Raw genomic sequence first — 11,294 nt, 5'->3', positions numbered from 1 at the left:
GGAACAAAATAGAATAAAAAGCCAATTTTATTAAAGCACAGTGAGGAAGAGGGAAAAGTCTGGGTGAGATCAAAGGTTTATGTAGGGCAGGTAATTTAGAACTTTGGAAACTAGAATGGGGGAGTTTGAATTAAGACTTAAACACAATGGAAGCCTTAAGCAGAAGAGGCAGAAGCAGGTTTACATTATGTGAAGAATAAATGCATCTTGACAAAAGCAGGAGAGAGAGGCAATTACTGCAGTTCAGGTGGCATATTATGGAGGTCAAGTTGCTTCTCTGCAAAAGGTACACTATTTTCCCATTAGATCCTCAATGTAGTCATGCTGACCTTATCTAATATGCTTTATTTATCTCATGTCACTTTTTTAATACATTACCTCCTTTTTGCCTCATAACAACCTGACAGTATTAAACTCATTACAGAAATACTGAAAAAAGGCACTGAGAATGGTTGAGACTCAAACTGAAATAATCAATTGGCAAATTGAACTGGATATTATTTACAAGTTGTGTTCTTTAAGCTATGTAATAGTTTTAACTACTTTGCTGACAGCCCCTACCCTCTATATTATTTGTAATCAGTGGTATCTACAAATACATATATTATGCACTATGGTAAAATATAAAAGTCAGGGTTTTAAAGTGATTTAATTATGAAAATAACTATCAAAATACTGTTTTATCTTTAAAATACAAATGCCCACACTGTGAAATGGTGACAATTTTGGACAATATTAATCAATGTTATTTTTAAAAATCATTTATTGTATGTCACAAATTATGAGAACTGCCTTTGGCTAATAAACAAAAAGGATTTTTAAAATGTTTTGACTATTAACCTGATCTTTGATAACTAATTTGTATTACTTCTTAACCTAATTCCTTTCTTGAATGCCATCTCTCCTTCAAATTTCATTATATTACCTTATCCCATTTTAAAAAAACATTAGTGCCAGAGCTTGCCTGTATACATACATTTTTAAAACTATTTTAGCTATAGGCAAAATTTAAATGCTTTGTGCCTTTCTGGAACATTAGACGTTTAAAAATTATGGTGAAAGAAAGCAGCATAAAACTCATATTGTGTTGATTACTAGCAGAAAATCATTATGACATTTGTGATTAGAGAAATGGAAGTTAAGTTCATCAAATGAATTTATGTTTCTTTACATACACTTTCTACTTACTCTTTTTACAGAGGGAAAAAGTATTAAAAGCTCTTGGCAAATTTAAGGCTCAGTATGCCCGTAAGGCTTTCATCAGGCATGCAAGTTAGTTTTGTGTAGTTAAGATGGACAAATTATCTTGAATGTACAAAGGAAAGGTGCTAGAACAAGTGAAAAATTATCAAACTGCCATCAAAATTGAACATGCCTGACTCCTACACTCAAACCAGCTGTCTTAGATAAAACTGAAATCAGGGCACAGCTACATTGATTATGAAAAATGATCAGGTTCTACCAGTAAAACATCATTTCTCACCTCATTCGTTTTCCAAATTCTTAAAAGTTAATTAGCCCTATATACTACATTAACCATTCCCATAACAGTATTCCTACAGCACATTGGTTTGATTTCTACTTTTTTACTTATTTCATTTGGTCTTATGTTGTTATAAATAGTTACTAGGTCATATGCTAAATTTCCCAATCAGATGAAAAACTTCTTTCATTACATTTTACTTCAGTCCTCTTTTTTTTTTTGAGACGGAGTTTCGCTCTTGTTATCCAGGCTGGAGTGCAATGGCGCGATCTCGGCTCACCACAACCTCCGTCTCCTGGGTTCAAGCAATTCTCCTGCCTCAGCCTCCCAAGTAACTGGGACTACAGGCCCGCGCCACCATGCCCAGCTAATTTTTGTATTTTTAGTAGAGACGGGGTTTCACCCTGTTGACCAGGATGGTCTCGATCTCTTGACCTCATGATCCACCCGCCTCGGCCTCCCAAAGTGCTGGGATTATAGGCGTGAGCCACCGTGCCCTGCCCTTCAGTCCTCTTAATAGCTCTGTGAGGCAGAAATAATTGGGATCCCATACTATAGATAAGGAAAGCAAGACCACTTCACCCAGCTGTTAAGTATAAAGCTGAAATATGAATTTATTCTCTCCAAGTCCTAAGCCATGGTGTACTCATTATTCCATAATACAATCTAGTTCTTGTGTTAAGAACTCCTACCCTAGATGGAGAGAGGGACTTACTTTTACCTAAGTTTTATCCTCTACCAGTGGGTTCCAAGGTCATCATTAGGAGTTACTCTGAGTTTCAGTGATAGAGCAATATTGTAGCATTTGATACTAGATCCAGGAAAAGAGTTGGAAAATAAGATACATATAACTTCCAGAAATCATGATTTATCACCTCCGTATTTATCATCAATTTTAAAAGTTGTTTTAACTACTTTTCAAGGTGCACTTGTGATGAGCATAATGAAAAATGAATTACATACAGAAAGAAACTTCATAAATGAATAAAGAAATCCAAGTTGAACAACAAAAAATTCAATATAAAAAAATTGATGGAACATTTCTTTAAAAATCACTATACGTTCGGGCTCGGTGGTTCAGGCCTGCAATCACAGCACTTTGGGAGGCCTAGGAGGGTGGATCACGAGGTCAGGAGTTTGAGACCAACCTGGCCAATATGGTGAAACCCTGTCTCTACTAAAAATACAAAAAATTAGCTGGGAATAGTGTCATGCACCTGTAGTCCCAGGTGCTCAGGAGGCTGAGGGAGGAGAATTGCTTGAACCTGGGAGGTGGAGGTTGCAGTGAGCTGAGATCGTGCCACTGCACTCCAGCCTAGACAACAGAGCAAGACTGTCGAAAAAAAAAAATTACTATATGCCATGCTAAATACGAAGTTCAGGTTATAAGCAATCTTAATAATGATTAACCATCAAGATATTATTTTTGCCTTATAAATCATAGTGCATTCATTTATAAATTTGTAAAACAGTTGACTGGGCATGGTGGCTCATGCCTATAATCCCAGCACTTTGGGAGGCCGAGGGGGGAGGATCCCCTGAGGTTGGGAGTTCAAGACCAGCCTGACCAACATGGAGATACCCCATCTCTAATAAAAATACAAAATTAACAGGATGGTGGCCCATGCCTGTAGTCCCAGCTACTCGGAAGACTGAGGCAGGAGAATTTCTTGAACCCGGTAGGAGGAGGTTGTGGTGAGCTGAGATCGAGCTATTGCACTCCAGCCTGGGCAACAAGAGCGAAACCCCATCTCAAAAAAAAACAAAAAACAAAAAACAAAACAGTAATGATTCTTAAACAATATTAATCAAAGTCATTTGTTTTAAAAAGCAATTGGTGCACATCATGAGTCATGATTATAAATTTATGTAAACTCCTTTTGGCCAGTAAACAAGGAGAATTAAAATAAAAATCTACTGTCAACTGGATCAATGGTAACTAATTTGTATAGATTTAAATTATATCTGTCTACCTCAGGCAATCATTGATTTCTTTAATAGCTGTGTTGGAACATACTTTTGAGCAATTAGAACTCAATTGCTATCAAATAGCTTAGGTTTTAAAACGGCATTTAAAAATTACATGCCTGAACATTTAGAATAAATTAAAATCCTGTTTTATTTCTGATTGCTTATTATTCGGTCACTGAACATCTGAGTTTAATTTCAATGAATTCATCTGGTATTTTGTAACATTATTCAAATTTCTAGGTTTTAAGGAATGAAGGTTAAAACAAAATATACCTTAGATGTTCAGCCATATAAACAGAATTTAATTCCTCTCAAATAAAAAATGAACAGCTCACATATTTATTCTTAACTTTCAAACTCCTGTGCTCAAATTAAATAATCAATCTGACTGAGAAAGGTCCAGATTAAATTTTTCTTCAAGCCTCTGGAAAAAATCACAAGAGCATGTGAGCTTCAACTCATATTTTCTGTTTTCTCTGCTGCAGTCAAGTTGCTTTCAGAAAAAATTACTTATATCCATACCATATACATCCAAGTAGACATTAGAACCCAAATCGTTTGAAAGGTTTAGGCAATAATGTCCTATGAAAAATATCACTACCTTTTCCTTCAATTCCTTTTCCAGGGCCAATATTTTCATGCCTTAAATTGAGAGGACGATTAGTGAGACATGTTATTTTCCCTTATAAACCCATGATGAGATAATGAGGTCAGCCCTCTGAAACCTTACTCTTGATAGTGCCTCACCTTACTGTGGCGAGGGCTTTATCTGAAATTCCGTTTGTATCTCAAAGAATTGTTTATTGAAAATATAATCTAAAGCCAATGCTGTTGAGACTTGCACTTCTATAAGTAGTAAACTTGGTGATAATGATCGATTCTCACATTCTGAACAACTAAAAAAGTTTTTAAATGCCTTCTTCAAATCATCAAGAAAATCTAAGAGAAAGCGGAAACTCTAGAAAGATAAATGGAGCTCACAAAACTACTTTTGCTTTGAAGGCGTTTCCTTCTCTGGAATAAACAGCTGAGAAACAAAGCTACAGTTTTGTTTAGTCTCATAGGGCAAAAGAAAAAAGTCCAGGGCCTTCCTAATGCAGGGAATCTGTTAACCCTCTCATTGAAAACTGATATACCAAAGTCCTACTCCCTAATAATAATGGTAAACTGGATTTGCCATTGGTAATCTGGGGCTCTGACAGCTTGGATAAAATGATGTTAGATGCTCCTGGCAGAAAAAAACAAAGTTCCTCTTAGAGAATCACCATCATACTTCACAGATTTTTTCACAAATATTTTTATACAAAAATTAGTATTCAGTACTGGGTCCAGGTCCAGTATATAAGGGGCCTGAACATCTTCACTATGTTTTAACAGGTAAAAAACTGAGCAAACTGAAAAATAAACAACTCTTCTTAGAACCGTCAGAGAAGTGAGATCACAGGGTAAACCACTGCTGTGGAAATAGGAGAGAGAGGTAAGGGGACACAGAAAATCACAGCTTACCAGAACAGAAACCCATGAGCAGAAACCTCTGCAGGAACTCATACTAGGGTAGGAAATCCTGAACTCTAATGAATGAATTGCTGGAGACTCAGTGTAGACAAGTCTGAAAGATAAAAACCCCAAGATGACCCAGTTATAGGGGGTCCTTCGCACTTTCGTGAGTTTTACCTCACGAAAGTTAAAAGGTAAAAAGGTAAAACACAGGATCTCTACTGTGTCCTCATAGTGAATATTAGAGAAAAATCCCCTTATGCTTCCAGCAGGGATTTTTAAAAAAGGAACCATTCTGAATATGCCACAGCTCTGCTTCTTATCAAGGCCTGCCCTCGGGAAAACTATATACAGAACCTAACCTTCTGGGGCTATAGTAGAGCCTAACCTACTTGGCAGAAGAGAAATAACCAATTCTAGTTCCCTATAGCCTTCTACATCAGTGAAGAGAAATACTCGACTCCAGCCCCCTCCAGTCATCCTGTCTCTAGGAAAGAAATGAGAAGCACTGGTAAATTCACAGTTCAGGAGCACAGTATCTACAAAAGACTGAGACCTAATTATAGGATTATAGAACATTTCACCTTGTCCCCCCAACACACACCCACACACACCTTACCACTACATTATCAAATGACAACTTACTGCAGTTTCTTTACCAGTACATAACGACTGTCTTTCAACAAAAAATTATAAGGCACACAAAAAGGCAAAATAACAGTTTGAAGAGACTGAACAAGCATCAGAGCCAGAGTCACATATGGCAAGAATATTGGAATTGTCACACCAGTATTTAAAAAAAAATTCTATGAATAATAGACTAAGGGTTTTCATGGAAAAGTAGAAAACATGCAAGAACAAATGAATTCTGAAAGCAGAGAAATGGAAATTCTAAGAAAGGATCAAAAAGAAATGTTGGAGATCAAAAACACTAAAGGAAATGAAGAATACCTTTGATGGGCTCATGAGTAGAATGGACACGGCTTAGGAAAGAATTTCTGTGCCCGAAGATATGACAATACAAACGTCCAAGACTAAAACCAAACAGAAAAAAATGACTGAAAACATTAAACATAATAGTTAAAAACTGTAGGACAACTACAAAATGTATAATACGTGTAATGGGAATGACAGAAGGAGAATAAAAAAGAAAGATACATAAATAATACAGGAACCAATAGTGACTGAGAATTTTCCCAAATTAATGTCAGACACTAAACCACAAACCCAGGAACCTCAGAGAATACCAAGCAGGATTAATGCCAAAAACGAAAACAAAATTATGCCAAGGCATGTTATGTTGAAATTACAGAAAATCAATAATAAAGAAAAAATATTGAAAAAAGCTGGGGGAGGTGGAAAAAAAAAACACCTTGACTATGGAGGAACAAAGATAAGAAATGCATCTGACTTATTAGAAACCATGCAAGCAAGAGTATGGACTAAAATAATTAAAGTGTTGCGAGGAAAAAAAAGCACACCAATCAATAATGCTGCACCGTGAAAAATTACTCAAAAGAAGAAATAAAGATATTCTCAGTAAAACAAAAATTGAGGGAATTTATTGCCCATAGAACTGCTTTCAAGAAATGTTAAAAAAATATATAAAAATTGTTCAAAAAGAAATAATATTATATAGGTCAGGAACTCAGATATACATAAAGAAAGGAAGAGCATTAGAGAATAAATAAGTGAAAGCAAATTCGAAACTTTTATTTTTTCTGTTTTTAATTAACCTAACAGATAAGTTTTTTCAAAATAATGAGAAAAATGTATTAAATTATGTGTGCATACATAAACATATATATAAGGTTGAGCACATATACAGGTTGAGCATCTCAAATATAACAATACAAAATCCAAAATGCCCCAAATTCCAAAACATTTTGTGTTCAAAAGAATTGCCCATTGGAGCATTTCAGATTCTGGATTTTCAGATTAAAATGTTAAATCTGTAAGTATTATGCAAATATTACAGAATCTGAAAAAATGCAAAATTCAAAACACTTTTGGTCCCGAGCATTTTGGATAAGGGATTCTCAACCTGTATATGTGAAATGAATGACAATAATGATAAAAGGGGCAGGAGGGAGGACTTAGAATCTTTTGTTATAAGAAATATGTCCTAGTTGGCCAGGCGCGGTGGTTTACGGCTGTAATCCCAGCGCTTTGGGAGGCTGAAGCGTGCAGATCAGAGGTCAGGAGTTCAAGACCAGACTGGCCAACATGGTGAAACCCCATCTCTACTAAAAAGTACAAAAATTAGCTGGATATGGTAGCTCGTGCCTGTAATCCCAGCTACTTGGGAGGCTGAGGTAGGAGAATTGCTCTATCCAGGACCCGGGAGGTGGAGGTTGCAGTGAGCTGAGATCGCACCATTACACTCCAGCCTGGGCTACAGAGCAAGACTCCATCTCAAAAAAAAAATTAAAAAGAAATATGTCCTACTTGTGAAACAGTATAGTATTATTTGAAAGTTGACTTGCATTCATTGTAAATGTATATTGCAAACACTAGGGCAAACACTACAAATAGTTATTTTTGTGTGTGTGTGTGTGTGTGTTTTTTTTTTTTTGAGACAGAGTTTCACTCTGTCGCCCAGACTGGAGTACAGTGGTGCAATACCAGCTTATTGCATCCTCCACCTCCCAGGTTCAAGCGATTCTCCTGCCTCACCCTCCAGAGTAGCTGGGATTACAGGCACACACCACCACATCTGGCTAATTTTTGTATTTTTAGTAGAGACGGGGTTTCACCCTCTTGGACCAGGCTGGTCTCGAATTCCGGACCTCAGGTGATCCACCTGCCTTGGCCCCACTAAAGTGCTGGAATTACAAATGTGAGCCTTTGTGACTAGCCAAAAAGTTTTAAAAGAAATATAATTTATATGCTAGGAAAAAAGAGAAAATGGAATCATAAAATATTCAATTAAAACCACAAAAGGCAGAAAAAGAATGTGGATGACAAAATGAAAAAAACAAACAAGGGCAACGAATAAAAAAACTGTAGCAAATGTAGTAGGTATTAATCCAGTTTATCAATAATCACTTTATAGATCAATGGTCTAAATACACCAATTAAAAGATTGTCAGAGTGGATCAAAAAACAAGACCCAACTATATGTTGTCTACAAAAAAAATCTACGTTAAATATAAAGACACATATAGATTAAAAGTAAAGAGATTGAGAAAGCTATGTCATGATAACACTAATCTGAAGAAAGTGGGAGGAGCTATATTAATTTCAGACAGCAAACTTTAGACTAAGGAAAGTTATGAATGATAAAAAGGGGCATTACATAATTATAAAAAGGTCAATACTCCAAGAATACATAGCAGTTCTTAATGTGTAAGCACTAAAAATAGTGTCAAAATGAATAAGTCAAAAATTGATAGAACTGCAAGGAGCAATAAATTAATCTACTGTCATTATTGAAGACTTTAACACCCTTTCATCCAGCAGCTAGAAAATCAGTAAGGACAGAGTTGAACCCAACAGCGCTGTCAATCAACTGGATATAATTGACATCTTGAGATTATTTCATCCAAAGACAGTAGATTACACATTCTTATCAAGGTCACATGGGACATTCACTAAGATAGACCACATTCTGGGCCCTATGATACACCTAAATAATTTGAAGTAGTAGAAATCAAACAACGTCTTGTCTGAGATCACAGTGGATTAAAATAGCAATTAATAACAGATACATGAAAAATTATAAAATACATGCAATTAAACAACATACTTGTAAGTAATACATGGGTTGAAGAAGAAATGTCAAAAATAAATTTTAAAATATGTTGAACTAAATCAAAATGGAAATAAAACTATGAAAATTTGTGGGATGCAATGAAATCAGTGCCTAGAAGGAAATTTATATCATTTGAAAAAATGATATCACTAGGAAAAAAATCTAAAATCAATTAAACTTTCACCTTGGGAAACTAGAAAATAAGAGCAAATTAAACCCACAATATGAAGAATAAAACAAATAATAACCATTAATGCAGAAATCAATGAAATGGAAAAGAGAAAATCAATAGAGAAAATAAACAAATCCAAAATCTTGTTCTTTGAAAAGATCAATGAAAATTTAAACCTCTAGCCAGGCTAACAATAAAAGAGAGAAGCCACAAATAACTAATATCACAAATGAAAGACAGGTCCTCAACATACAACCCATGAACATTAAAAGTACAATAAGGAATACTATGATCAAGTCTGCCTACAGATTTGATAACCTAGATGAAATGGACCAATTTCTTGAAGGATAGCAGCTGCCAAAACTCACACAAGAAAAAAATAGACAATCTAAATAAGTCTTTATCTACTAAATACATTGAGTAATAATTAAGACTTTCAACAACAGAAAGCACTAGGCACAAATAGGTTCACTGTTGAATTCTGCCAAACATTTAAAGACAAAATATACCAATTCTGTACAATCTTTTCAAGAAGCTAGAAGCAGAAGGAATACTTCTTGCTATAGACTGAATGACTGTGACCTCCAAAATCCATATACTGAAGGCTAATCACTAATGTGATTAGTATTTGAAGATGAAGCCTTATGGAGGTAATTAGGTCATAAGGGTGGAGCCTTCATGGATGAAATTAGTGAACTTATGAGAAGAGACACGAGAGAAATGATCTCTCTCTTAGCCATGTGAGGATACAATGAGAAGCAAGCCCTCACCAGAACAACCTGTTTATTATGGCACCCTGATCTTGAATCAGAGAAGAGAACAGGAAGAAAGTTACCGTGACAGGGTTTTTAGTTGGTGTCCCAAAATGAGAGGAGAGAAATAATGGAGCAGGGACAACTTTTAGGACATAATGGCAAATATACAAAAAATATAAAAGACACTAATCTACTACAGGAAGAAATCTACACATAGAAACACACACACATGCATACGTGCACCAACATTTTTATCTACATATCTATATCTTTGTCTGTATCTATATATAGAGAGAGTGTCCGTAAATAAACTATGGTATATTCACTCAGTAGATACTACCAAGCAATGAAAATGATGAGATTTCTGCTCTATGCCATAACTGTTAAGGATCTTGCAAAACATAATGCTAAAAAAGAGAAATGAGAAATAAGATGATGCACACAATGTGATTAGACTTCCACACAGCTCAAAAACAAAAGAGAATTTTATATATAAGACAAAATTACTAGGAAAAGCAAATTGGTCCTTAACTAGCAATGGTGTGTCAAATACTTTTCACACTGCATCATTCTGTCATCTTCCATAGCCACATCTACCTTCTCTGACCTTCTCTTCTCCCTTTTCCATTTTTTTTTTTTTTTTTTTTTTTAACTGTGAATATATTTTTTATTTAGTCATTCTGTTTACAATTGAAACTCTGGGAATTCAAAATTAACATCCTTGCCCGTGAGCTTCTTATAGACACCAGAAAAAGTTTCAACCTTGTGTTCCACATTGTTCTGCTGTGCTTTGTCCAAATGAACCTTTATGAGCCGGCTGCCATCCAGTTTCACGCGGATTCTCTTGCCCACAATTTCACTTGGGAAGACCAGGTCCTCAAGGATTGCATCGTGCACAGCTGTCAGTGTACGGCTCCTGGGACGCTTTTGTTTATTTTTTGTACGGCTTTTTCGAGTTGGCTTAGGCAGAATTCTCCTCTGAGCGATAAAGACAACATGTTTCCCACTGAACTTTTTCTCCAATTCGCGTACTAGCCGGACTTGGATTTTCTGGAAAGATTTTAGTTGAGGAACGGGAACAAAGATTATGATAGCTTTCCGGCCACCACCAACTTCAATTTCCTTGGCTGCCGTAATATTCAGCTCCCTGAGCTGAGCCTTGAGGTCCGAGTTCATCTCCAGCTCCAGAAGAGCCTGGGAGATGCCGGACTCGAACTCGTCTGGCTTCTCGCCATTGGGCTTCACGATCTTGGCGCTCGAACTGAACATGGCTTTCTCCGGCTAATCGGCTGTATCTCCACCCGGTGAGCAAGACCCGCCGCTCCAGGGATGACTCCAGAAGGCGTCTTCTTCAACACAGGCAAAAAAGTCCGACCCGACCGGTGACAACCAACATACGTTGGCGAGCGCCGACTTAGGAAAAGACCTAAATCTCGCGAGAGCACGTCAAAATCCCTTTTCCATTTTTAATGACGCTTCTGATTACAGTGAGCTCACCTGCACAATCCAGGATAATGTTCTTAGTTTAAGGTTATCTGACTAGCCATCTTAATTCCACCTGCATCCTCAATTATTTGCCATGTAATATAACATATTCAAAAGTTCTGGGGGCTAGGACACAGGCATGTTTGGAGGGCTATTATTCTGTTTATTAGTTATATT

The 11,294-nt window shown here is 36.3% G+C and overlaps 1 protein-coding gene across 1 annotated transcript; it reads right to left on the bottom strand.

Moving 5' to 3' along the window:
- Positions 1-10,285: 10,285 nt before the first annotated feature.
- Positions 10,286-11,064, bottom strand: LOC105714784 (small ribosomal subunit protein eS7). The gene has a single exon (XM_021670476.2). The coding sequence runs from the start codon at positions 10,899-10,901 to the stop codon at positions 10,317-10,319; it is 585 nt and encodes a 194-aa protein (XP_021526151.1). The 5' UTR covers positions 10,902-11,064; the 3' UTR covers positions 10,286-10,316.
- Between the last annotated feature and the right edge of the window lie 230 nt (positions 11,065-11,294).

Source organism: Aotus nancymaae, unplaced genomic scaffold (assembly GCF_030222135.1).
Source record: "Aotus nancymaae isolate 86718 unplaced genomic scaffold, 86718_ANA_hifiasm-v0.15.2.pri h1tg000058l, whole genome shotgun sequence".
NCBI classification, from domain to species: Eukaryota; Metazoa; Chordata; class Mammalia; order Primates; family Aotidae; genus Aotus; species Aotus nancymaae.
This window is presented reverse-complemented; position numbering and strand designations above follow the sequence as displayed.

Bases quoted from the DNA above. Each gene is read 5' to 3' on its own strand.
- LOC105714784 (XM_021670476.2), bottom strand. From the start codon at position 10,901: ATGTTCAGTTCGAGCGCCAAGATCGTGAAGCCCAATGGCGAGAAGCCA.